General features: G+C 44.8%; 1 protein-coding gene across 2 annotated transcripts in view; it reads right to left on the reverse strand.

The window, feature by feature from the left end:
- Positions 1–336: 336 nt before the first annotated feature.
- MTUS2 (microtubule associated scaffold protein 2) overlaps positions 337–27125 on the reverse strand; it is a 193896-nt gene continuing 167107 nt past the window's right edge. The window contains exons 2-9 of one of the 2 annotated variants that reach the window (XM_035115862.3): positions 22052–22118; positions 14348–14562; positions 13300–13405; positions 9380–9453; positions 8871–8969; positions 8298–8417; positions 6911–7008; positions 337–3137 (exon numbers count right to left, since the gene is read on the reverse strand). In XM_035115862.3, coding sequence (XP_034971753.1) covers positions 2921–3137; positions 6911–7008; positions 8298–8417; positions 8871–8969; positions 9380–9453; positions 13300–13405; positions 14348–14562; positions 22052–22118 — 996 coding nt within the window. In that variant the 3' untranslated portion in view covers positions 337–2920. The remainder of the gene's footprint in view (positions 3138–6910; positions 7009–8297; positions 8418–8870; positions 8970–9379; positions 9454–13299; positions 13406–14347; positions 14563–22051; positions 22119–27125) is intronic. The other variant, XM_060273810.2, reaches the window with a different exon arrangement.

Below are 27125 nucleotides of genomic sequence, written 5' to 3' on the forward strand. Positions count from 1 at the left end.
AAGGAAGGAAGGAAGGAAGGAAGGAAGGAAGTGGATAGAATCCTACACCTTTCCCATCTGGATGTAGGGACAACTGATCTGTACAAAGTAAATGGAGGAGATAGAACTGTAGTCTGATATTGGCATTGACTTGCTATCTTGTGTAGGCCAGCAGAAGCCAAAATCTCAAATTGTATTTGGAAGCATTCATTGAAAATGGAGGTGGCAGATGAACAGAGGAAGGAAGAAGCATAAACAGAGGAACTGACAGACAACCCACACCCACCCGCCCACCCACCCACAGTGTGGCTTTGCTAGCTTATAAGTGGAGAGTAATACATAACTTACAGAGCAATGCAAGGTAAATGCAAATTTATCAAAGCTGTGGTATAACATTGCTCACATGAGCTTGACAGTACAAGGTTTGCGACATAGCAAGGAAACAGGTGCTGTCTGTGTCTCAAGCAAGTGTGGTAAGGAAACTGGCTAAATTCATACCTGGGTCATTGTTGCAACTATCCTACGCTTGAGTTTGCAAGTTGCCCATTATGCGAAATCTAGTCCTGTCGTTTGTGATAAGTTAACAAACGTGGCATGAGCTAATCTAAGATGATGTACTTGGTATCACAGTATCATGCAAGGTAGCTACAAAAATAAATTTCTCTAAAAAAAAGAAAGAACTCAACCTTGTTACTCTGTACATCATGGAATTGGGCTACAGATCTGTGGCTATTGGATGGTGCTGGCTGTTCTCGGCAAGCACAGCTGATGCCTAAGGCCTGCATCACAGGCAAGTCATCAACACAAGCACCAAGCAGACTCGCTGAACGAAGCACTTGTGTGGACATCAGGCAGACAGGCATTTGCCAGCCAGTGTACACAGCTCACCGAGGACCTCCTTAACTCCCTCCCCTCTCTTCTCCTCGGTGATCTTTTGGCGCACTGAGCTGCCCTGTATTTAAACGATGCAGAGGGGGATGTGCAAGCCTGGACTTTGCAAATGAGTTGAGCCCTGGGCCTCCACTCGAGAACCAAAGTATCACATGGCTACCTAAAAACATTTCTTTGCTTAGATGATTCATGCTCCACATCTGTCCAACGCTACGTTCAACGCTTTCACAGTCTAAGTCTATAACAACTCTTTGACACACACGCTGGAACCCAACTCCTATCACACCAAAGACAAGAAGGGACACCGGCTGTGTCCTCTTTGTCTGTCTAGCTCATGTTTAGAAACCGTTTCAAGGTCTAATGCTATTGTGACTGCTATGCTACTCTCTAGGGAACCAGCCTACGTTCTAGCAGGCCTGACATCCAATATCGTGCTGCTACTAAATACACACTGGGTAGCAGAGATGGCTGGAAAGAAGGCAGAGAGATTTAACAATCCAGCAGTTTGGCCAGTACCAAAACACATAAACATGCCATTGAGTGCTGATAAAATGCCAAGTGTGCAGTGTTGATTGCTATTTTATGAACATGACGAGCCTGAGATGATGTGAGTTCTGCATCTGAGAGATGCGCTCCTTGGATACTAGGCAACGTGGCAGAGGATAGCAATAGCACACTCCTGGCCACATTGCTTAGGAGGGGGGTAGGAACAGCTCTCAGATTGCACACTCACTTAAAAATATTGCTGCCTCAAGCTGCTACTTGGGTCCACTGCACAGGTGAGTCACCCCTGTGTAGAAGAAAGAGCCCAATTCAGTCATCAACAAAAGAGGGCAAACCAGTCTGCCTACTGAGAATTGTGGGTTCGGAGAGCACTGTGGTACCCAGATCCTTCCTACAGGGAACTAGTGCATCACTGTGATAACAGGATGCTGGACTAGATGGGCTTAAATCCCACAGGGCTCTCTTTTGTTACTTAGCACACACATTTGCCTCTCTACTGAAGTACGCTAACTGAATTCACCCATTCACTCTATGCTTCTGTGGTCACTCCCCCATCACTTCTTAAAAAGGAGTTGGGAGGCACATGGTCTTGTACATTTAGCCTTGCTATTAATTCAGACTTTGAAAACATCGTGGAAAAGCCCTTACTGCTGGGGTAAAATGGAGTCATCTTGATAAATGAACATAGGACTGCAACGATGGAGGCCTGCTTGCCTCTTCCGTATTTACAGCAGTGGTGAGTGTTCTGATTGTTACCTGGGAGGCGAGTGCCGTGTCTGGCACTGATTAGAAAAGCAATTGTTTTTGAAGGCAGTTAGCTAGTTAAGAAATCAAGTCGCTGGTGTTTTGCTTTAGAAAATGTACCACTCAGTGGTCACTCGGAAGGTGCTTCTATGTTTTTGTAACTTTCTTCTCGTTTGGGTAGAAATATTCCTGGGAAGCTTTGACCAAAAAAAAAGAAAAAAAGAAGAAGCATTTAATTTCAGTATAACTCTTAGGCACAAGTTAGAAAACTGCTGACTCGTGAAAATATATCAGCACTTTTTGTAGAATCCATTAATATAAAAAAATGCATTTCGGAACAGCAGAAGGTGTGCATATGCAGAAGGTGTGCATGTGTGCCTGACATGTGCCTCGCGTTATGGGCATGGATGCCTGAGGTCATCCATACGTATCAGCAGCCACTCAACACACAGAGCTATTCAAAACTCGAACTGGCAACTAACCTGAAATACTGCAGCGAAAAGTTCATCACTCGGGAGTGAACAATAAGAAGAGTTTTCCCTTGCTTTTGCCTCTAACCCTGGGATGTCCCCATGCATCAGCTGGGATTCTGCTATTCTATGGCATCAGTGTCGCAAGTCCTAGAGAACCCACCGGAGTGCACTGCCTAGTCAAATACAGCTATGCAGCAAGAGAGCATGTTGGTAGAGTCACGGATCCCAGGGATCTACTTCTACTGTGGTTAATACTTTCTTAGACGAGAACATTCAGTAGACGGGGACATCGTCAGGGACAAGTCATCTGACACAGCTGCACGGGGCTGTCATCTTGGCACGGTGCTGACTTTAGCTGGGGTGGGAGGTCCTGACGAAGACCGATAAATATGTGTGGGCGATGTTGGCGACAGCTTAACTGGGCTCATGGGGTCCGACGTCTGAAGCTTCCACAGCAGCTCTTCATTAGTCCTACTTAGCCTCTTCTTTTCCTTGGATTCTTTTTCAACGTATTCCTGGAGATTAGCATTTTCTTCAGATAACTGCCTGGAGAGAGAGAGACAAGGCACTGTCAAGTCAAAATCAAAATTTCAGAATTATGGCAAGTCCTCATTGGATCCATTTTGTAAACTAAGGATTGGGAACCTGGTGCTCTCCAGATCTCACTGGGCTCCCATCAGCTCCAGCCAACGTGGCCGTTGGGCAAAAGGGCAATGGAAGTTGGAGGCCAGCAGTGCCTGGAGGTCCACCAGTTTTCATCTATTTTGTAAACAGTTCTCGCGTCTTGTTGAAAACTGTTTGCCTACATGATTTGGATACTTACCATCCCACTCCTTGGAAAGTGCAAAGAAAATAAAGTCTGCTGTAGCATGGCCTAATATAAATGGGACCTTTAGTGAATGGAAAAGAATCCCCCCCCCCGAGGAATCAAAGATTATCCTCAATCTGTGTCACTTGTCTTTAGACTGGTTCATTCACACATACCTGCCCCTTGAACGTTTCACCACCAAGTGGATAAGGGATGAATGATAAATCAAGTCCATCATGAATGGACCACTTTCAGACAAAATCTTCATCACTTCGTATTTCCTCAAGCACAATGGGTTGTATTCGGTTGCATCCTTCCATTCATGGAGGGTTCTTGCTCCAGCAATGTCCTCCATGGATGGAAGGGGGAGGGAGCGGATTTTTGCAAATTCCCCTGTTTCCTTGCAGCCTGCTATACTACCTCCCGTGCTGTTCTGAATACTTCCCCAACCATCTAGAGCAGATTTCTTGGGTGTAAGAGGGATATAAGGAAAAAATGCTATTCCCTCTCCATTCATGGATGCTTCCATGGTTCTAATAGTCTTCCAGGGCACAACTGGATGCAGCCCAATATTACCCCCCCAAAAAACAGAATTAGTTCACACATTCATCTGCCAATCAAGTGTGGAGTCACAGTCATGCACTGGTGAGCTAGCCCCGAGCCATTCTAGAAGACAAGCAGAAATGGGTTCAGAAGGTGCAGGCAAAACTGGGCATTTCTTAACAGAAGGGGACATAGTTCATTGGTAGAGAACATGCTTTGCATGCAAAAGGCCCCAGGTGCAATCCCCTGCGCAGCCACTTAAAAGGGTCTCTGGAGGCAGGAATGGGAAACCCCCCCCCCCCCGAGAGCCATTGCTAAACGGAGTAATGGACCTGAAGATGAGGGATGCCTTCACGGTGAAACACAGCGAAAGGCAACTCCCTGGCTTCGCCTCTCTTAAAAGCCAGAAAAGTCAATGCCACTAGTGGCATGTGTAGGGACATCGAGACCCCGGAGCCTTTGCCTTCTTTGAGACAGAAAAGAGTTGCAAGGTGATGCTCCGTGATTACAAGAGCCTGTCGGGCAGCATCCGTGCTCCTGAGACAGTAAGCAACCGAGAGTTTGCTGGAGGAGGAGAAGTGGGAGTTAACACAGCCAAGTGGCATCCTCTTCCAAGAGCCTTTTGAGCAGGGATGTGCCTTTGCTGACAAGTGTTTTTTTTACCCTTTCTCCTTTTTTATAATACCAATACCAGCATGTGCCCAAGGACAATTTGCTTTGGCAAGCAGAAGCAAAAATAAATAGCCCTCTGACTGTTACCCTGCCTCTCTCCCGCATACAGTGCTGGGATTGTCTTTTAGCTGCGTCATCTGAGGCTGACGCCAACAGAAGAAAGAAACGGTCAGGTTACAGCAGAGATGAGCTTTGAAACAAGGGAAAGGATAAGGCATAGGCCACATGGTTTTTTTGGGGGGGGGGCAGCAGGTGCTGCGTTTTACTCAGCCACAGGACTGGCTTTCTGGGGACCAGTTCCTGCTGAGGCAGACGGGAAGCTGGACAAAGGCAGATCCTCCGGGATCCTCAGATATCACCGAGTTCAGCAACTGCAGTGAGGCTTCAGAAAGCACAACAGCAAATATAATGCCACACTGAAGCAATACTTCCTGTTGGGGGGGTTGCAGCTGCCGTCACTATTTGGCAGCATAGATCCAGCGATTTCTGATACACGTGTTTGCACAACAGGTTGGCCTGGTTACTGTGCTATTCCTGAAGGGGGAGGTAGATGGGCAGGTCTCTTTCCTTTGTCTCTCCATCCCATATGATTACATTTTCTAACTGGAGCATCTAGCAAAGTGGGATTTAGCCGTGGCTCCTTCAGGTACTGCAGGAATCTGTTATATTTTTTGCTACGAATGTGGTGCTCCTGCATTTCTCCCCTCATCAGGTTCTCTGTAAATTTATGAATTCTGTGCAATGTCACATGCTCTACACACTACCCTATAAACAAGAATTCTGCATCAACATGCTGCAGGTTTACACGAGAAACAGCAACAAAACGGACAAAAGGACCCATAAAATCAATGTGGTATGTGGTTGAAGACTGCATGATAAGCCAGGCTCAGCCCCCCAAGCTGATGGGCGCCCACAGTGCTCTTAAGCGTGGCGTTCTGTGTACAGTGCTAATGTTTTGCAGAGAAATCCACCCTTCTGCAAAGTGCCATAACTTGGAAGTGTACAGCTACAGGTTTCAGTATAACGGCTACTCGGATACCCAGAGGTTTTCAGCGTAGATGTCGAAGATCAACTGCTTGCAAACTAAACTTCCGAGTCAGCCCTGATCCGCGGTAAAGGGGGAGTGTTGCCAACTCCTAAGGAGGAAAGCTTTGTTTATGGAGGGCTTTGTGTATGAGGCAGAGGGTTAATAACAACACACAATACTATTCAGCACAATCCTAAGCACGCTTACTCAGAAGCAAGTCCCACTGTGTAAAGTGGGGCCCATCTCCCCAAAAGTGTACATAGAATTGCATCTGTAGTGTATAGGAATCATTCCATATGGATTTTCTCAGGATTCCATCTAGCAACCCTGTAAGGGAGACCGGCACTGTACCAGTATCAATGAGAGCAGAGTCTGAGAAACAGTGTTTCAGGAAGACCACCTAGGATGCAGCCCTCTGCCCATTTGCTTGGTAGTAAGCCATGCTGACCCAGGTGGCGCTGTGGGTTAAACCACAGAGTCTAGGGCTTGCTGATCAGAAGGTCGGCGGTTCGAATCCCTGCAACGGGGTGAGCTCCCGTTGCTCGGTCCCAGCTCCTGCCCACCTAGCAGTTCGAAAGCACATCAAAGTGCAAGTCGATAAATAGGGACCGCTCTGGCGGGAAGGTAAACGGTGTTTCCGTGCGCTGCTCTGGTTCGCCAGAAGCAGCTTTGTCATGCTGGCCACATGACCCAGAAGCTGTCTGCGGACAAACGCTGGCTCCCTCGGCCTATAGAGCGAGATGAGCGCCGCAACCCCAGAGTCGGACACGACTGGACCTGATGGTCAGGGGCCCCTTTACCTTTACCTTTAAGCCATGCTGAATTCAGTTGGAGTTGCTTTATATAGGACTATACTCCTAGTGAGTCCAAGGCAGTTCTGATCTGCATCAGGCATTTCCTGGTTCACAGCTCAGTCTCCGTCAATGCAATCCTGTGCATGTTTGTTTGGAAGTTAAGTTCCACTGAGTTTAATGAGCCTTATTCTCAAAAATGTGTGTATAGCCTTCTGGTACTTCAGAAATAAATAAGTTTAACAAGTTCCTTGCATTGCTATGATTCTACAAAGCAGCCTCCCCCCCCTTTTTGGACTACATTTCCCATCAGCCCCAGCTAGCATGGCTAATGGTCAAGGCTGATGGGAACTGTAGCCCAAAACATCTGAACTGCTGCAAATAGACACCAACAGAGTGAGCACACACACACACACACAAATATGTGAATTGAAAGCTGCTTGAAATGCCAAGCTCGGGAGCAAACTTCTAGACAGACCTTGTCACCACAGTGTTCTGATCAATCCTGACTCTGAGATCCTCATTTTGCTGCTGGAGCACCTGAATTTTTTCTTCTAATATTAAGTTCTTTTCAGCCTGCAATGATAGGAGGGACAGCTTTAAATACATGTAGCAATTGCAGCAGTAAAATAATAATACTACAGTATTGTACCAATTCATTGCACCAGAAGTGGCAGCACAGATTGGATGGTACTGATGGGTTATAAACACACTGGAGCTCACCTGTGTGATACCCAGCCTGATCCCAGAGGGTGTTGCTGTGCTTCTCACTTGGGAGAAACACACCTGGTTTTTATTAAGAGTGCCTAGCCGAGAAACAATCTCTGCATGCATCTGCTTTAGCAAGGGTTTAACTGCTAGTCTTCCTTCCCTACATTTTTGTCACCTCAGACCTTTTCTTTTTCTTGGTCAAAGGACTACATTCCCTCTGGGGCGATTTGTCAGGGGCCACATGCTGGCAGCGGGTCAGGATGGAACCAGTGGGGGTGGGGTGGGGCCAAAGCCCTAAAAGGGAAATATCTCTCACACAATCCAATGAGCATGCTCAGCGGGCAATAAATGCTAATTGAATGGTTGGGAAAAAGAAATCTGGAATCACGGGTGGGTGGGATTGAATGGAGTATCCTGGGAGAGGTCATGGCTGGCTGACTGGCTGGCTCCCCGAACAGAGCCATTCTACAGTGCAATATTTTGTTGCGTGATTTGGAAATGGAAACTTTAGAATGCATGCAGGGGTTAATTTTACCCCAACTTGATGTTAACGTACTATATTTACTGTAGCTACTGTCTCACACTGGGCTATCACATTATCAAATGGAGTTCCTGCCTCCCCAAATCCTACTCTCTCTTAGCCAAGAGTGGCTTTGAACACAGGGAAAGGGTGAGAGGTGAAGTGGAGATTTAAAAAGTAAGATTCCTTCCCATTTCAAATATACCATATAGGAACATCTTAATTTCTGTATTGCTTCTTAATTTTTATGGTGTGAACTGCCCTGAGATTATGGATGAAGAGTGGTATACAAATTTTTAATAATAATAATAATAATAACAATTCTTTCCCCCTTCCCAGTTTGCATCTCTAAAATGACCACATTCCAAACCAGAGTTGCCTGCTCGAACAGATTGTACTAGCTTGTGATTCTAATGCAAGAACAGGGAACTTGCCCTCCAGAAGTTGCTGGACTGCAACTCCCATCATCCCTGACCATTGGCCAAACTGGTTGAGGCTGATGGGACATGGAGTCCAACAACATTTGGAGAGCCACAGGTTCCCTTGTCCCTCCTCTATTGGATGCGCAAGCTTTGGTGCCTTCTCCATCCCTTGTGTATTGTTTTCTAAACAGAGACAAAAACCAAGGGCTCACCAGCCTCTCTAGCTCTATGATCCTCTTTTCCTGTTGATGAATGAGTAGATTCTTCATTTCCAAGACCTGCTTTAGGCTACTCATGTCTTCCTCTAAATGCTGGTATGGAGCCATTGCAATCTGAGGCGAAGGAGAATTGACAGTAAAGAAAAGGAAGCAGAGGACTTACCCAGGAGAGTTGGAGGACTCTCCTCATCCACTCTACGAGGAGGACCTTCTGGAGGCTTCCAGAACCTTCAGTATGAGGAGGAGCCCTCCCAGTTTTGGGGACCCCAATAGCTGAAGAACAAACTCAATCCCTCCCCCTTAATTTCAAAATCTAACCAGAGCAGGTTAAACAGAAAAGGAAGGTAAAACGACTGGACCTAAAGTCACCCCCCTAGGCCAGGTTATTCCAGCTGTGTGAAAACTCAGCCTTCCCTCATGGGGCTGAGTGTGAGGCAGTCAATGTTGGGCCAGGACCTGCAGAACACTTTCGGAAGACATTTACTGGAGGTAAGAGTAGCGATGAAAGGGGAACTCTCTTGTTCTTATGAATCCCACTAAGTTCCATAAAAGCAAATCTCATGTTACCTCTAGTTGCTCTTCAGTGTTTTTCTTTAATGCCTCTTCAAATCGTTTTGCCTTGTCCTTCAGAGACTGGCTCTGAAAAGTCAGGGTGTCGACCTGGTCCTGTAATCAAGTGCAAACTCATAGAACTACAATTCTCAAAGAACCCTGGATAGATGGATTGACTGTTAAACTGGGAACTGCAGCACTGCAAGGGGAATATGGGTCTCCTAACAACTCACAGCACCCTTAACAAACTACAGCTCCCAGGATTCTTTGGGAAAAGCCATGGCTGCTAGGGCAAATCCACACCATACATTTACAGCACACCCTGATACACATTTGAAGCATGTGATTTCCATCAAAGACTCCACAGAACTGTGGCTTGTTAAGAGTGCTGGGAACTGTAGCTCTGTAAGGAGGAAACTATACCTCCCAGGATTTGTTGAGGGGAAGTCATGTGTGTTGGATGTGCTTTTAAGTAGACCCTTTTGATAAATGATAAGGTTTTCTATGGCGTAAGTGATACTAACCTGGAGTGATAGACGTAGCTTCTCAAAATTCTCTTCCAGTTCTCTTTTTTCCAGCTCATGTGCAGACTTTAGTTCTGGGAAGGAATTACAAAATGCCACACTGAACCATTGTGACACATCCACAATCCTTAGGCAGTAGTGGATGACATAGGTGGGGGCACTGCCGCTTATCTGACCGCCACCCAATCACGACACGGGTGCTTATTGGGAGGTAAGAGAGGGAGGGACAAGGCAGCATTGAGAACAGCATGGTGCAAACACAACGGCAGAGCCAATCTTACGCTCCCGCTGGTGGGTTTGTGCCGCACTGACCTCACCGCCACCTTGCTCCTCTACCTCCCAGTAAATAGTGGAAATCCGACCGACTGGAAATGAGGTCATTGGTGCTGCGTCAACACACCCAATGTCAGCTACAGTCCTTCAGTCTCAGCTAGGCTCAGCTTCAATGCAGCCCAACCGCCACATGCCTTGCTCAGCCCCGTACGATGTCCAGGCCAAGTGATGTCCAAACTTTTTTGGCGTTTAAATACGAGACGGTGTGCTGTTCTAGTCTGAACTACAATGTGCAAATACGGTCTCTCTTACTCCGTGAGTTCATGTGGCTTTGCCGCCAGGCTACTGATTTATTGTTTAGGCCACAACACACCATACATTTAAAGGACTTTAAAGAGCCATGGCTTCCCCCCATGGAATCTTGGGAGATACAGTTTGTTAAGGGCGCTGAGAGTTGTTAGAAGACCCTTATATTTCCCTTAACAGAGCTGCAATTCCCAGAGCTCCTTGTGAAAAGCAAGCGATTATCAAATCACTTTGAGAATGGTAGCTTTGTGAGGGAAATAGGACCCTCCTAACAACGCTCAGTACCCCTAACAAACTACGACTCCCAGAAATCTTTGGGGAGAAGCTCTGAGTGTTTAAAGTGGTATCACAGCACTTGACATGTATGGTGTGGAAGATCCAGCAGAAAGGACTAGCAGGAGAATCAGGCACTGGCTCTAACAATAGAGTGACCAGATGTGGGGGGAAATACAGAAGACTATATATTTAAGATAGGGCTGGACAACCTCATGTGCCCCCCTGGCCTTGCTCTCCACCCTCCATGACTGCTTTTGCCTGACTGGAATTTGTCCTTGAATGAGAAAGATGCCTCTTGCCTGCTTGGATGGGGGGTGACAAGATGTGGATCCCTACTTTTTAAATAAAGCTATAGTAGTTACAGAAACAGCTCTTGTTTTGTACAGCTGCTCCCTGAACAACCCTCAATTCACACTAAATTTAGGAGAAGTCTCTGTTGTGTGCCCATTCCAAAGGCTGCATGGCAGGGACTATGGGAAGCTCTTCCTCAACCAATTTTATTATGGATATGAAATTTTAGTTGACCCTGTAGTAATCTATGGTTTAATAGCCCAAGGAACTTGTATGGAGAGCATGTTAAAATTTAATAGCCCAACTAATTGCTCTGAAACAGCGACTCCATAAATAAAACCTATTCGCCAATCAGCTGTTTCAGTGACAATTTCATCCACGAGAGGGGGCCCTAGGCCTGCAAGGAACTCTTACACCGCCCAAAAGCAGCATTTCAGGGGTTCCTTCACTGTAAAATAGAACCCAAAATGTCTTAGACAAAGGGGCAGTGGGTGGGTGGGAATTGTTCGTGAATATGGTGATAATCCAAATCCATGATAGAGATCAACTGCAAAATGCCTGCAACACGCATACATGCATAATTTTATTTGTTTGCCGCCTTTCCGCGGTTCAAACCATGCTCAAGGCGGCTTACAACATGAAAAACATGCATAGCTGCAACGCAACAAAAGTCGTGATAAACAATAAACAAATCATTAAAAAATGCACGACCAAACTAAACTATTTCCACATAAATCACAAGATTTAAATAAAGATACGGGGGGGGGGGAGCCAACAGCAACAACCCCTTGTCAACAAAACTCCCTAAGCAACCCCCAGCCCTAGTGGATTACCACTTGTAAAGTGTTAATATTAACTGTGGCTATGCTGCCTGAATAATGGGAAGTTTGACAGATATTTAATCAAACAGGATTGCATTTTCTCAAATAGATATGCACGTTACTCATGAATGCCAACTTCTGACTTTAAACCCCACCTTAAAAAACTCCTGCTCTGGAGCTTCCTCTGCACCAGTTGTGATAGACTGATGTTTCCTCCTCAGTTCCTTTCGTGGGGCATCTCCCCTGCTTTTAACTCTGCCATGTCTACCTTAAGGAGATGGCAGGTCTACTAGGCAGGGAAGGAGGCTGTTGTCACAATAAACCAGCTACTCACAAAGGCACCTTAACAGCTTGGCATCTTCCTTAGCCAGTGATAGTAGGGGCCGTAGCTCAGTGGCAACACAGAAGCCTTGCATGCAGAAGGTCATGGGTTCAATTTCTGGCACCAGCGATTGAAAGGGATCTGGAGAGGGGCTGTTGGGAGCGACTGCTACACATTTGGGCTGGTGGGGCGCTGAGCAATGCAGAATCAGGAATAACAAACTGACCACAACGTAAGCAGCAAAAACTAAAATTAAACATTTAAACATCAGAGGTACTGCAGTGTTCTGACGGATAGGTTAGTGCCCAAACCATTCAGAGTATGACTTCAAAGCAGGGGCAGGTTGGGACCAGAGCAAGTAATGAAGATAGTCCCACTGACTTCAATGGTGTTTACTCCAGGAAAGTGCATCTACAGAATCATAGCATAACTTTAATTGGGGGTGGAGGGCAGGGGTATGCAATGTACAGGGTAGGGGAGACTGATCAAAATGAAGCTCAAGGCCTCTAGTTTACTGCAGTTTAAGGCACTTAAGAGGAAGTGAACTTTCAATTTTGTATTCAAAACAGATCAGAACTTACATTATGTTTGAAAGCAAGCAACAAAAATATCTGAAAAGTTTGCAGCTGCTCAAATGCTTGTATTCAGGAACATATAGTGTCCTGACCCAACCTCTACACGATTGCTCTGGCTGATAAGCAGCACTGACTGCCACCAGGAGGGTGGCAGCACAGCGAAGCCCACCCCCACCCCCCATAGCACGCCCCTTTATTTTATTTGTGCACTTTCTCTTATCAGATGTGACCCAAAGCAGCTTACAAATAAAACCTAAAACTGTAAAGCTGCAGGAAAACAAAGGATAGAATAAAGAAAATCCCCATCCAATAGGAAATATACAACTTGATAGCGTAACAATGAGTAGATGTCAGCAGAATCCAATCAAAACATAGCAGGATCAGATAAAGCCAAGTTATAACCTGACATTGGACAGTATATAGTGGGGGGGGGGGCGGCTGGTTGACTCCTCTGGAGAGGTCATTTCATAGAGTCATGGTGCTGCCACTGAGAAGGCCCTGCTCCTACTGGACACCTGGCAAATTTCATTCAGTGATGGCACCTGGAGCAAGGACTCAACTGTTGAAGGAATGCACAGGGTGGTATGTATGGTATCAACAGGGTCCTTAAGAACAGGGGTCAGCAAACTTTTGCAGCCGGGGGCCGGTACACTGTCTCTCAGACCTTGTGGGGGGGCTGGACTATATTTTGAAGGGGGAAAATGAACAAATTCCTATGCCCAACAAATAACCCAGAGATGCATTTTAAATAAAAGGACACATTCTACTCTTGTAAAAACACCAGGCAGGCCCCACAAAAAACCCAGAGATGCATTGTAACCCAGAGATGCATTGTAAATAAAAGGACACATTCCACTCATGTAAAAACATGCTGATTCCCAGACTGTCCGCGGGCCGAATTTAGAAGGCGATTGGGCCGCATCCGGCCCCCAGGCCTTAGTTTGGGGACACTGCTTAAGAACATATGATTATCTATATCCTGCTTTGCCTACCACTTGTGCCAAGCAGACTTCTTCATGAGTTCATATCTCTAAGTCCGGGAGAACAGAGTATTACCTTGAACTTTGCGCTCATATTCATCCTGAAGCACTGCAATAGCAACTGCTTGACTGTTTTCCATCTCCATCACCGCTGCTTCCTGAGTTGTTGTAATGTCTTCCACCTGTTCAAAGAGCAAAGCAGTGCAGATAAAGCTAGCGTAGATGGCTCCAAAAGGAGGTTAGACAAATTCACAGAGGGCAAGGCTACCAAGGTCTATGAGCCATGATGTCTACAGTCGTACCTCGGGTTACGAACACCTCGGTTTGCGAACAGTTCGGGTTACGAACTGCGCAAACCCGGAAGTGTTTTCGCAGCGCGCGCGCTTTGCGCATGTGCCAAATGGCGCTTCGCGCAGCGTTCGGGTTACGAACTTTTCGGGTTACGAACTGCGATCCGGAGCGGATCGCGTTCGTAACCCGAGGTATTACTGTACTGTACTGTATATGCAATCTCTAGTTTCAGAGACAGTGTGACGGTGAATGAATACCAGATGTTGGGGAGCAACACTGGTGGAGAGCTCCAGCTTCACCCCAGTGTGGAAGCATCTCAGGGGCACCTGGGTTTAGTTCAGAGATGGGGAACCTGTGGCTCTCCAGATGTTGTTGGACTACAACTCCCATCTTCCCTGACCATTGGCCATGCTCTCATCAGCCCCAGAACTACAACAACATCTGGAGGAGAACACTTTCCCCATCCCTAGTTTAGCTTATATGCCACATTCCCATGGTGGACCTTGCTCAAAACAGTTCTCATTAAATGTCAAAATTCAAATGCAGATTTCGCCAGTGCCATTCAGTGCCCCACCCACTTTTGCCACTGGCCCCACCCACCACTGCAATGTGGCCCTCAGAAGTCTGCAGAGAAGGGAATTTGGCTCTCCAGCAGAAAAAGATTCTCCACTCCTGGTGTACGTGATGGAGAGTGATGGCAGGAGATGGCAGGAGGAAGCTACTCTAAGGGAAACCAACAATCAAATCAGGGATGTGCATAGATTTGACTTCATCACACGCCTGTAGTCACCATCACTGCCAAGAGAACATACAACTCCCAGAGCATGACTGACCTGCTCTTGGTGCTGGCTCTTGATCCTGATGAGCTGCGCCTTGTGATCCTCTTGCAATTGCTCTATTTCGGCACTGTACTGTAACTGCAGCCGCTCTTCCAGCGCACGGAGCTCCTCCTGCTGCTCCCAACCGAGCGTCCTCAACTTGCCCTCAAACTTCTTTTCCAGCTCCTCCTTCTCTTTTTGTAATTTCTCATATCTTGCTGCGTTGAGGGCTGCAGAGAGAAGAACAGTTCGTTGAGATGGGACAGAGGAGCTAGAGCGGAACCAACTTCCTGCATTTCCACTGCAGAAATTCTGCTTGGCCTGAAGAATTTCAGACCCACAACACTGAACCCGGCCCATGGGCTACATAGGGTGGAGCACTAGGGGGTAACAAATGCCTTGATTTTGCCAGCTGCCCAGGGATGGCAAGGAAGGGCCCCACACTGAATTCCAGGACCCTCCTGGAGGGTAATCCTTGCTGAGAGATGGGGTTTCAAGGAGAAAGGAACCGTTGCATGTTGGCCATGAAGCTCAATGGGTTGCCTTGAGCAACATTCTTTCAGCTTAGTACACAGGGATGTGGGGATAGCTAAATGGGTTAGGAATTATAAAGCACTTTTGTGCAGTGAAAAGTTTTAGTAAAGCAGCTGTATAAAGAAAGAGAGTCAACAGCTACATGCAAAAAGCAAACAAAAATTATTACGTTTTAAAAAGATGCCCATACTTTCACTTAATGCAGCAAAAAAGAGAAACTGAGGCAAATGCAAGGTGGGGGGCGGAGGGGTGAGCAGAGCAGGAAGCAAAGAGGTATTGGGGGGGAGTTTAATACCCAATGAGTTTTGGATGTCTTAGGTCTTTCATCAGAGAGTTTCCAAGGCAGAAGTTCTTTAGTTATATTTTCTGTTTTCTCTCCTCCATCACATTCCCCCCCCCGCAAATCTGCTCTGGGGTGGATTCTGAGGGTGCATGGAGGGCTGAAGGGGACAGGAGAGGAAGAGGAAGCTCTGTTGCATGCACAGAAGTCCATTGCACCTGCAAAAACCCTTGCATTTTATTGAATTAAATAGGTGTTTGGAACTGTAGGGTTACTACTACTGAGATATGCTACTTAGCTGGACGGAGCCTTAGATTCCTACCTTTTTAAATAAAAAAACAACCACCACCACCCTGATCTCTTAGGTTGAAACATCAACAGGAAATTTAAAGATGGGGAAAATATGAGAGAGAGGAAACAGATGTGTTTCAGTTGTATAGGAATGCTCCAGTCCCTCTTTATCTTGTAAAGGGAAGGAGAGAGGGGGAGAGACTACAGCACAGCAGAACAATGGGGAATGCTGTCAGGAAGCATGTGAGTTATTGCAGAAAGATCTCTCCTATCATCCAGGGATAGTAACTAGGGTGAAAACCTAAGAGAGTTGCACAGGTAGGGTTTAGCATGTTCTAAAAAAGCATAAATTTTTGTGCAGTGCAGAATTCAGCATTCTGAGGATCTTTTATCTATTGTTATGCATTTGTGCGTGTCTTGGTCCCCCTAAATTCCTGGGTCTAATGGGTGTCAGAGTTTAGTCAAGCCTTGGAGTATTAAGATGGGTTGCCAGATGCTGGATATAGCAAAGTGTCAAAATACAGGCCAAACCAGTTTTTCTGTGCCAAAGAAATTGGCCAGGAGAAGAAGGGACACTAGCAGGGGACAAAGACAGGGAGATGGGCTATTAGCAAAGCAAAGACTCTGTGCCTGCCAGCAAATGGGGGAAGCCCATCCTTGAGCTATGAGATATTGTACAAAAGGAGAGCAGTTGGCTTTGGATTTCAGTTCGCTGTGGCGTGATTGAAGGGGAAAAGTGTCAGTCTGTTAAATGCGGCAAGCTGGAGAGGGGAAGTCAGAGGGCAATGTGGGCTGACAGTTTGAATCAGAGCCTGCAGTAATGGGAGAAACGGGACCCTCTGGGAGTACAATGCTTTGAACCCCTCAATAGTAGGCTTGGGTTGTAAGGTAAAGGTAAAGGGGCCCCTGACCATCAGGTCCAGTCGTGTCCGACTCTGGGGTTGCGGCGCTCATCTCACTCTATAGGCCGAAGGAGTCGATGTTTGTCCGCAGACAGCTTCCGGGTCATGTGGCCAGCATGACAAAGCTGCTTCTAGCAAACCAGAGCAGCGCACGGAAACGCCGTTTACCTTCCCGTCGGAGCGGTCCCTATTTATCTACTTGCACTTTGATGTGCTTTCGAACTGCTAGGTGGGCAGGAGCTGGGACTGAGCAATGGGAGCTCACCCCGTTGCAGGGATTCGAACCACCGACCTTCTGATCAGCAAGCCCTAGACTCTGTGGTTTAACCCACAGCGCCACCTGGGTTGTTAATATATGTAAATATATATAAATAAAGCATATATCATAAAGACACAACCTCCATTGTGCTTCATTTCCAAAGGAAGCACAAGCCCTGGGTAAGTGCCTGGGCCCAGGAATATCACACCGCTCAGGGTTTGGGGTGACACACATACATATATTACCAGGGCTTTTTTTGGTCACAGTATGGAGTGCTGGCACTTCCTTTTTCTGCTATCCACAGCAGCCATTTTGTGCCTGACGTGTGAGTACTAACACCTCTTTTAAAAAAAATCCAAAAAAGCATTTAATCTAACTGTTCACAGCCTAATGACTACTTTCCTTGGAACGGGGATATGAAGATTGGTTGCACTTGTTTGGCATCCTTTTCAATTTGGGTCTGTCATTCTCATGGCTACTGACTTGTGCAGTGATGTCAAGCAGGGAGACAGAGGTGTCCCCCCCCCCGCACCTTTTAAATTCTTTTGTAAAGCATCACTGCTCAGTAACTCTCCTGCTAAATGCATTTGGTTCACTTGTGTTCTGTTTGCTCTCTCAAACTTTTCGCAGGCTCAATGTCAAGATGGGGCATCCTAGTAGGGCAACTACCTACATATTGCTCAAAAAGGGGAAATGCATCACCAAAAAAGGAGAGTTGCATCAAAATGACATGTTGTTTAGTTGTTTAGTTGTGTCCGACTCTTTGTGACCCCATGGACCAGAGCACGCCAGGCACTCCTGTCTTGCACTGCCTCCCGCAGTTTGGTCAGACTCATGTTTGTAACTTCGAGAACACTGTCCAACCATCTCGTCCTCTGTCGTCCCCTTCTCCTTGTGCCCTCAATCTTTCCCAACATCAGGGTCTTTTCCAGGGAGTCTTCTCTTCTCATGAGGTGGCCAAAGTACTGGAGCCTCAGCTTCATGATCTGTCCTTCCAGGGAGCACTCAGGGCTGATTTCCCTAAGAATGGATAGGTTTGATCTTCTTGCAGTCCATGGGACTCTCAAGAGTCTCCTCAAGCACCATAATTCAAAAGCATCAATTCTTTGGCAATCAGCCTTCTTTATGGTCCAGCTCTCACTTCCATACATCACTGCTGGGAAAACCATAGCTTTAACTATAGGGACCTTTGTCGGCAAGGTGGTGTCTCCGCTTTTTAAGATGCTGTCTAGGTTTGTCATTGCTTTTCTCCCAAGAAGCAGGCGTCTTTTAATTTCGTGACTGCTGTCACCATCTGCAGTGATCATGGAACCCAAGAAAGTAAAATCTCTCACTGCCTCCATTTATTCCCCTTCTATTTGCCAGGAGGTGATGGGACCAGTGGCCATGATCTTAGTTTTTTCTTGCCCATCAACGAGAACTAATAGCATCTGCTCTGCCTGCTCATTTTCTCACGTTTCAATTTTTAACATTTGTTTTTTAGTTTCCATACTAATTTTGAATTATTGTGCAATTTTGCTGCATGACCACTTAGTGCTACCTACTATATTGCCTTCCATTGTGGCACAGAACTATCTGAATCCAAGCAAAACCCAGCTCAAACTCAGAACTGGGGATTCATCATAATTGAAACCCACTCAAGCTTTAAATTGATCCTGTAATGAAACCTGTCTTTCAACTATCATTCTAATGAGACTGGCACAAGGTAGGATGTGATAACCCAAAGATACTCACTGAAGTATGCAAACCAATGCCCAACACACAAAGACTTTACAGAAAGAATAGATGCTACTATATTGCACGTATATAAGTTTGTTTTGCCAGTTTCTGGACCATCCACAAGAGGGAGGTATCAATTGGCTCAGGAAAACCTCAAAGTTTGCAGAAGTGTCTTTTTTAAAAAAAATGAATGAGGAGGAGCTTCAAAACAACCCATTGAGGAATGAGCATGGCCATGGATTGTTGACTTTCTAGGGAGAATGAAAAATGGAAGAAAGGAAATGGAGTGGAGCATCTTGGGAAATGGTATGGCTGGAACTCTGAACAGGAACACTTCATCCTTCAAAATATTGTTGCATATCTCACTTTTTAAAAAAAATGCAAGGGAACTGTTGAACAGAAAGCTGACCAATTTTTTTTTTTGCCACGCACAGAGGTCTGGTATTTATTCCTAAATTACAGAGAACCACCCAATTTAGCATGGGAGATCTGCGCACAAACCAGAATTTGTTGCTTCTAAGACACTTTCGTGGCATGCAAGTGACATGCAAGATCCTTCTAGGACTCTACATTTAACTGAAAAGACAAAGTGGGTATCCAGCTCCCATGAATGCAGACATAAAGCTGGACATGTGATTGTTCTATGTCAAAAGAAGGAAACAAAGACTCATGTAGAAATGAAGCCCTTCCAATTCCTATCATTTAAATATCTGCGCATCATGATTACCCAAGAGCCAGCTCATAGTTTTCACATTTAAGGTCACTAAATAAGTGCAGCATGCCTACCATCTGTAGTTCGGCATCTGCCACGTTCAAGAAAATAATATGCAAATGGTTATAAACATGAAATTAAGTATGCAAACAACCCCCTGGATTATGTTACATGTTTGGTGTGCCTTTCATTATTGAACGAGATGCTCCATCGTTACTTCATAGAATGGAAAGATAACTGCAGCCACCAGCCTAGCAGTTGACTCTGTTTAAATTGACTCAATTTAAATATTTGCTAGCTGCCAATGCCAGACTGTTCAATACAACCCTGCTCAAGAGCTTAATGGAGAGAGAATTAAAACTCTCGGCCAAGAACAAGTGCACGACTCCAAAAGCGCCCATGAAAAGCTCAACAGCTACAGGAAACCCCACCAGTGACCAGCGCTGCTATCAAGAGAGTGCCAAGATATTCTTTTATTTCCATGGAAGTTTCACTTTTGGCTGGGTGTAATTTTCATAGGAAATGACATTTACTGGACTGAGAAGCGGCTGCAGGTTAAATCGCAGCACTTGCTGTCACAATGTTTCCCCAGCACTAATCTGATGCTATTTCCCTTTGCGTCTGACCTACGGGTGAAGGCCAATCAAAGTGCATTTCTGTTTATAATGGGAGGAAAAGAAAATGCAATCAGTGGAATGTCGCTTCTGTCCCCATTGAATGGAAGAGAGGCAATGGAGAAGCCCAAATGGCAGGTGGGCTTCTGCATCTAAGCCCTTTCTCCTCAAAAGGAGCGCTGGCTCTGCAACCACACTGATCCTACCACACTTTATCAGCCCAAGTGAAGCTTCACTCATTCGTTTGACTCTGTAAGTGGGCTTGTTATGGCCCAGTTCTATCATTAGGCTGAGTGTAAAAATATTAGGTTGCAGTCAACTAACCTTACTCCGAGCAAATCCACTTAAATGAATGACCACGACTAACTTATGCCCATTAATTTCAATGGGCCTACTCTGAGTAAAATGTAGCTGTTGATGAAGATTTTTAAAATTAACTATCTGCCCTTCACCCCAGGGCCAGTGTATCCCATTTCACCACTGCTGCCCACCCTGCCTGCCTCTATTGCTGGCAGAGAAGCAGTATCTCTCACACTCAAAGATCTCACAAGATTCCAGGACATCTCGGTTCCGGTTTCCGCCTGCAGGAATGGCGGACCTGTTTTCCATCCCTCTGACCTTCGTAAGGAATTTGGCGGTTGCTAGGGGAGTAAATGGCAACCCCCTACCCTCTCCGGGGGTTACGGAGAGGGGCCGCTGGCCCGCGATGCCCCCAGACCCACTCCGACTGTTTATGGAGTGGGGGGAGCTTGGGCTGAAGCACTTACGAGGGCCAGGACTCCCGGACGCTAATCTGCATGGCGGGGATTTCCATGATTAAAGAAGATAATTAGGCTTAAATCTATGGACATACTTCAGAAGGAGGGGCAGAAGCGCTGTTTACTGCCGAGAAATCTATGCTGCTGAGGGTGAGGAGTTAAAGGCTGTATTTCATCTGGAAGAAGAATTGATGGGGACGGAGCGATAAGGGAAGCGAGTCTTTTTTATTTTTTTTCATATGAGTTACTTCGTACCTTCCCAGACGTGATGTCCTGGCTTGTTTGGAGTGAAAGAGAAGCAAAAGACTGTGTGAGTTGAACTTTATAAACTGTTGTTATTGAGCATATTTTTTGAAGATGAGGAGTTGCTGACGAGAAAAGCCCCCCTCTAGTTGGATGGGAGGAGTGCCTGGACGCGTTCGGAGAATTTATGAGTTGTGACGCACTTTGAATTGGAGCAGCGACCTGAAGCTAAGTTCAGCTATAGGGCAAGGAGATCCATTAATTTACCAAGAGTCTATGCATGGTGTGAGGTTTGGTTCTTCTGCCTGGAAAAGCTGTAAATTTTATAAAGATCGTTAATCTATGAGAGAAAACGAAAGTGATTTGAGTTTTTTTAAGATGGCGCTGCTTCGTGTTGAGAGTCGACGCAATAGGGACGCTCCAGACCAAGAAGATTTATGGGGAGGCTGGACTGATTAACTCACACAGGAGAAAGAACATTTGTGAAACTTTGTTTGACATTTATCTCAGCAGCTGGGAAATAATCGGTTGAAAGAGGAAAACATCTATGTGACTGTAAGGGAAAGATCTGGATTATTATGAACTCGGAGAGACGATTTGAACTTTAGAAAAAAGACGGCAGTGGACGGTTGCGAGGAATCCCCAATTTCTTGAAGCATGGGAACCCAAAAAAAAATTTCTAGATGATTTGGCATAACATTCGGTTTGATTGATATATATGTGTATAATTTGAAATAATGAATGTGATATAATTGGTTTTAATTGGAAAAATTAATAAAAATATATTAAAAAAAAAAGATTCTAGGACATCTCATTGTTGCCGGTGCCACTTCTCTGCTAGTGGTGGAAGTTGAGGGTGCCACCACAGGGGTTTCCGCTACCTGAGGCAGTGGCTTCATTCTGCCTAATGGCTGGGTCAGCCCTGCTTTACCATAAGGTCCTAGGGCAGGTTATATGAGCTACTGCCTGACCATGCTGGTAGTGTTTCTGGGCCTGAAATGTTCCAAATTCCTAGGTAACGGAGCTTGTAAGTAACTACGCCATTTGTGACTCTTGTATCCTATCAATCTAAGGGTGATCTGAGCTTCATACCCAGTCTCTATGGCAGGCACAGAATGCAATTCAAAAGCAGGCAATGTAGATTTACAGGTTGCCATCTGCAAACAGTAAAGATAATGCATGCTGAGTTCCACTGTGTGTAGTTATGAACCTGTCTCTGCAACAACAAAGAGGTGAAATTATTGTCCCCCTGACAAGCCATAAAAACCTGCGATGAGCTTAAGGCGATGCCTTATTAGATCCACAGAGATTGCCTAGCATCACAGGAAGAAGAAATAAACAATTTTACCAAACATCTGTAAGCAGAAAAGGACATTTTAAAGATTGCTTATTTAATGTCCTACTTACCAACTTCATCTTTGATGTTTGCAAGCTCCGCTGAGAGCTCTTTTTCTTTCACAAGGGCGCTTTCGTTCTGTTGAAACAAAGAGCAGAGCAAGAATGAATGAAGTTCCCACCTAAGAGTTTGCACACCTTTATTCACAAAACCTCATGCAGTGAACTGCTTAATTCTATTGTCAACGGTTACTGAAGGTGCTTTAAAAAACAGCATATGCACAACCATAATTTTGAACTGTAAATATTACACTCACAAAGTTTTCTTTCGGACAGTGCGCTGAAAGGCTCATTCGTCATGGCTTCTATGTAACCTATGAATGTTTACTTGGAGGAATGTCAACTGTGTCCCTAGTGAATGAGTTTAGAACTGCAGCCGTAAGTATGGATTTTGCCCCACTCTTTCCTGGCAGAGGGCCACACTTGAATGCTCTGTGTCCGAGCATTTGTTTGTTTGTTTCGCCTGGAGCTTTCCCTGCAAAAACCCGCTCTTTAAAGCTGAATCAGAGCAAACATCAATTCGGGTTTTCTGCAGATTGAAACATTATGCCTGACTTATATGGCATTTCTGTAACTGAAAGATGTATAGGCTAGAAGAGACTGGTGTTATCATCTAATCTTCAAACTGGAGCATCTCCAAAATAGGAAAACTGGAGCCAGCAGCTCATTTTATTGTGCTTGAGTCCATCAACTCATTTGATTGTGCTCTACTCCACAAAATACAATATTCAGCATATACAAAACATCATTTGTTTGCATGTTGATTATGTCCATACCACACATAAATGACTTGCAATGCACACTGCATAGTAGTACAACTAGGCATCCATAAAATAACACACACATACTCAAAATTTTATCTGTTTCTTCTTTTCACTATTTATATTTTTCAGAACAGAGAACTTCAAATGATGGGAGAGATTAGACACATAAAACACATTTGTCCCGACCATACTGAAACATGCTTGTTGGAACGTAATGATTTTAGTGGGAGATGTTTCACAATAGAGGTATGAATCACCAGAAGACGATGAAAGAGAACCCACCAGAGTGTGATTTCGTATAATAGATACCAGGGGCACCGCCACAAAAGAACACAGACCCACTTTTGTATATTGCACTGCTATTCCTTGTCTTGTGAAGGATGGGAGAAAGAGCTGTACCATGCTGGGCGAGGTCACCACTGGTTAGAAGAAGAAAAAGATCAGGAAGCTTTAAAGACATCTGTGGGTAAGAAAGCAGTGCCTTTTCAAGTTGCGACTAGAAGCACAGTAAAAAAGCAGTGAAAAATAATCAGTCAATGAGTTGGCAATGCATAGAGAGAGGATGTTAGAATATTTGGAAATTTAGATGTTATGTCACATCCTATTGGAAAATGTGGTTGTTCGGTCACGGAAAGGATTTAGAAATACTGTGCTAGATGCTGACATCTGGGAAATGATGGTGGCCGGTGATGACTCTGCATCCATTAGTCAAAGAGTGGCAGCATATTGCCAACTATGAACTATAGGAATGACTCAATGGCCAAGTTCTTAAGGAGGAATGAAAGCCTAATGACTCTGTCACTGACTATATTTAGTTAATGAACATGTAATTTATGAAAAGCGTTTACTCAGAAGTAAGACTCACTGTGTTCAGTGGGCTTGCTCCAAAATAAGGGTGCTTAGGATTGCAGTCTTAGGGTCTTTCTGAATAGACTGTATAAAGGGAATTCAGAAGCAGTTTGGGTGGGTGGAGGGAGGCGGTGGAGGAGGAGAAAAAGTTAAGATGGTCTTCCATGAACCATCACATTGGAGTCTGTGAGCTGCCTTAAGTGAAAAAAGAAAATGCTGACTGGGGTGGTGAAGGCACTAAAGCCACATTTAGTTTGAAGCTCATTAAACTGGCAGCAACCATTTTGGAAGACCCAAAATTCAGAAAACAGCATTTACCAATACAAAGTGATAAGCTATGATAAGCTATGAGAACGGCATAACAGTACAGTTTAGTGGTATAAAACTGATAAGAAATAAGAGTATTAAAGTATAAGATTATAAAAATAAGATAATAATTAAGCAGAAGTAGTAAACATTTAAAGAACTAGAAGGGGAAGTGGAGGGAAGTCATGGGGAGGGAGGGGGCTTTTTCTTTTTCTTTTATATGACAAATGTTATATTGTTTGATTGAATATAAAACTGTAAAAATCCAATAAAATCTTCTTCTTTTTTGAAGAAATTCACAGTTATCTTAGTTCAGCCTTGAGTTCCAGAACTTGTTTACTTGGGATTGCTGACTCACTGATGTTATCTTGAATAAGCAACGCTACCTTGACAGAGGCAAAGACTCTCAGACTGCTGTTAGTTTCACTCACTTTATCAGGCTCCTGTGTATCCCAGGAATAACCACACTACTGCACTGTTATTTATAGAGTTATGAAAACACTTGTGTCAAAACTTTATTATACCTTGCTCAGGCCCTATGGTTAAAACCTGGTTATCTAAATCACCATTTGCCAACCTGGTGGCTTCCAGATGTTTTGGACTAGGGACATGCTGGCTGGTGCTGATTGGAGTTGTAGTCTAAAACATCTGGATTGCACCAGGTTGGTGAAGGCAAAAAAAGAGCCAATCCTTTCTTGCTAAGTGTCTGCATACTGAACAAGGACTCGAAGGACTGTTTTTAACCTTGGCTCTACAGTATTTAGGTTGAATTAATAATGCATTCCCACTAAACATGGCTTGGCCACCCAACAGCCCACACTTCACTGTTCTTTAAGAATACTGTAATAATATGAATAAAACCCTGCAAATACAGCTACTCCCAATACTCCCATCTCTATTTCCTCTCGATAACAATTCGCTTGAGGCCATTTCCTTTGCTTATCTGAAAAAGGCCAAAGGACGTTTGGTGGAAAAGGGAGAAAGGCACAAGGCATGCTCTGCTTCCCAGAGCAGTTCAGACTGCAGTGAAAGGTCAGAAGCAAGAACGAACATTTGTGAAGTGCAACTGCATCCAGGTAAGTATGATCTACAGAGATGAATTATCTTGGTAACTGCCCCTCTCAGAAAGTGGCCAAACTGGAATATGGAAATGCCCATCTGAATAAGAAACCAGGAGCAGAGATGGGAACCTAGGGTCTATCTGTACCCAAAACACAGTGCTAACCATTGTGGAAATGTCCTTCACAATTATTAGTAGGCTTCCCCCACCCCTTTGCCACAAATATTTGTTTTCCAACTCTTCATAATGCTTTTTGACAAAGAGCTGATGATTAATAGGATTAGATGCCTGACCTTGCTTTCTCTGAAAAAGTGGATAGGTTCAGTGTCAGCTAATCTTCATATCAAACCTCAGGATACCTTAGCATATTACAATTCCCTGACATGTTCCATTATCTTATAAGCGTGGGCTGTAGATATATGTGATGCAAAGGCAAATGTTACGCTGATATGAAATGAAAAAGCCTTCTTCGTCATCATGGTGTTGTTTGTGGATTTCTGTCTCAGTAAATAAAACCCACAAATCAGAGGTGTTACTTTCATTTGAAAATGAGCAAATGCCCTTGAATATTTCCTCCCATGAATGCAATGTTAATATACCTTTGACCTTACACATGATATTATAAAAGTTTCAAACAAAAAGGCCTGAGACGGTTAAAATTACAGTTAGCATATATAATAAGCTTTCATTAAAATGTATCAGCAAACAAAGAAGCCACTTTCATTCAGAGCCTTCACAACCCCAAAATGTATTGATTCAAACAATATGCTCTGAACCATACAATACAGATTGGCTATTTTTTAAATCTTTTAATTTTTATGCGCACAGTCAGGTTGGCCAAAGAGCCATAAAATGTAAGATTTCTAAGTGCTAGTCTTGACCTTAGAAGTTCCTAAATCAATGTGATGACTTTCATACATTGTTAGACTACAACTCCCACCAGCTTCAGCCAACAGAGCCAATGTGATGGGACTTGTAGTCCAAGATCTAGACGGCTGTCTTAAATCTAGCAATGGGTATTCCCATCTCCTGGAGGGCTGTAATTATCCACAATAATGAGATAGTACTATGGTCAGCTCAATACATTTTGCTTCCTAAGACAAAGGACAAGATGTTGGTCCCCCAATTCTAACAGACCAGATTGGCAAGTGGGTCTTACTTCAACATCCTCCACCTCATCTGAGAGCAGCAAGTTAGCTTAGGAAGTGCAGGACAGGAGGCATGGCTCTGTCTGCTCACCACCTTTCTGTATCTGCCACCTGAGGCAGTTGCCTCCTTCTGTGGCATGATAGGACCGGCCCTATCAATTACCCAGATGTCTGTTGTGGGGAAGCAGGGTTGGCAGCAGCAATGGTCCCTGCTTGAGGATGCTGGACGTTCTCTTTCCAATCACACTTTCAGTCATGGTAGTCTAGTATCACAAGTGGCGGTGACTGTGATAAAATTAACTGGTTTGTAAAAGGACTGGACAAATCATTGATTGCTACTTGCTAAATGCAGCCTCCATGAACAGGGGCAATAAGTTTCCAAGTGGGTATAAACTGTTGGGAGAGGCCATCTCTTTGCGCCTTGCTTCAGAGGCATCAAAACAGAAGGCTACAAACTGTCTGATCCAGCAGGACAATGCCAGTGACTCTGGCATAAGGGCCCCAGGATGAGATTGTAACAAAGCACATTTTATCTCGATCAAGACCCTACTAATGGTGGATTCAGATGATGGAGAGCTAGTGTGTGGAAGCTCATTGAAAGCTCCTCATGAAGTGCTATAATTGCAAGAGGAAGTGGTCTCGATGGCTTTTTGAACCCCACTTCTGGTCATCTGAACCTGCCTGATGTTACCCTGTGATGCTCTATGCTCCAAATGACAAACATGTATCGAGTATGCCTGCAATGTCACACCCCCTCTCTAATTCTGAACTCTCTGCATTTATTACTGTTAATTATTCCACAAGCACTTTGCAGTGGTTTACAGTAATTATCTCTTTCAGCCCCACAACATCCCTATGGTCATTAATATGCACACATTTACAAACGATGAGGCCTCCCAGAGAGTTCATGGCTGAACCCAGGTCTCCTTGTTCCAAGTACAGCATACCTTGTTTTGGCT

The sequence above is a fragment of the Zootoca vivipara genome, chromosome 4, assembly GCF_965207765.1.
Source record: "Zootoca vivipara chromosome 4, rZooViv2.hap1.1, whole genome shotgun sequence".
NCBI classification, from domain to species: domain Eukaryota; kingdom Metazoa; phylum Chordata; class Lepidosauria; order Squamata; family Lacertidae; genus Zootoca; species Zootoca vivipara.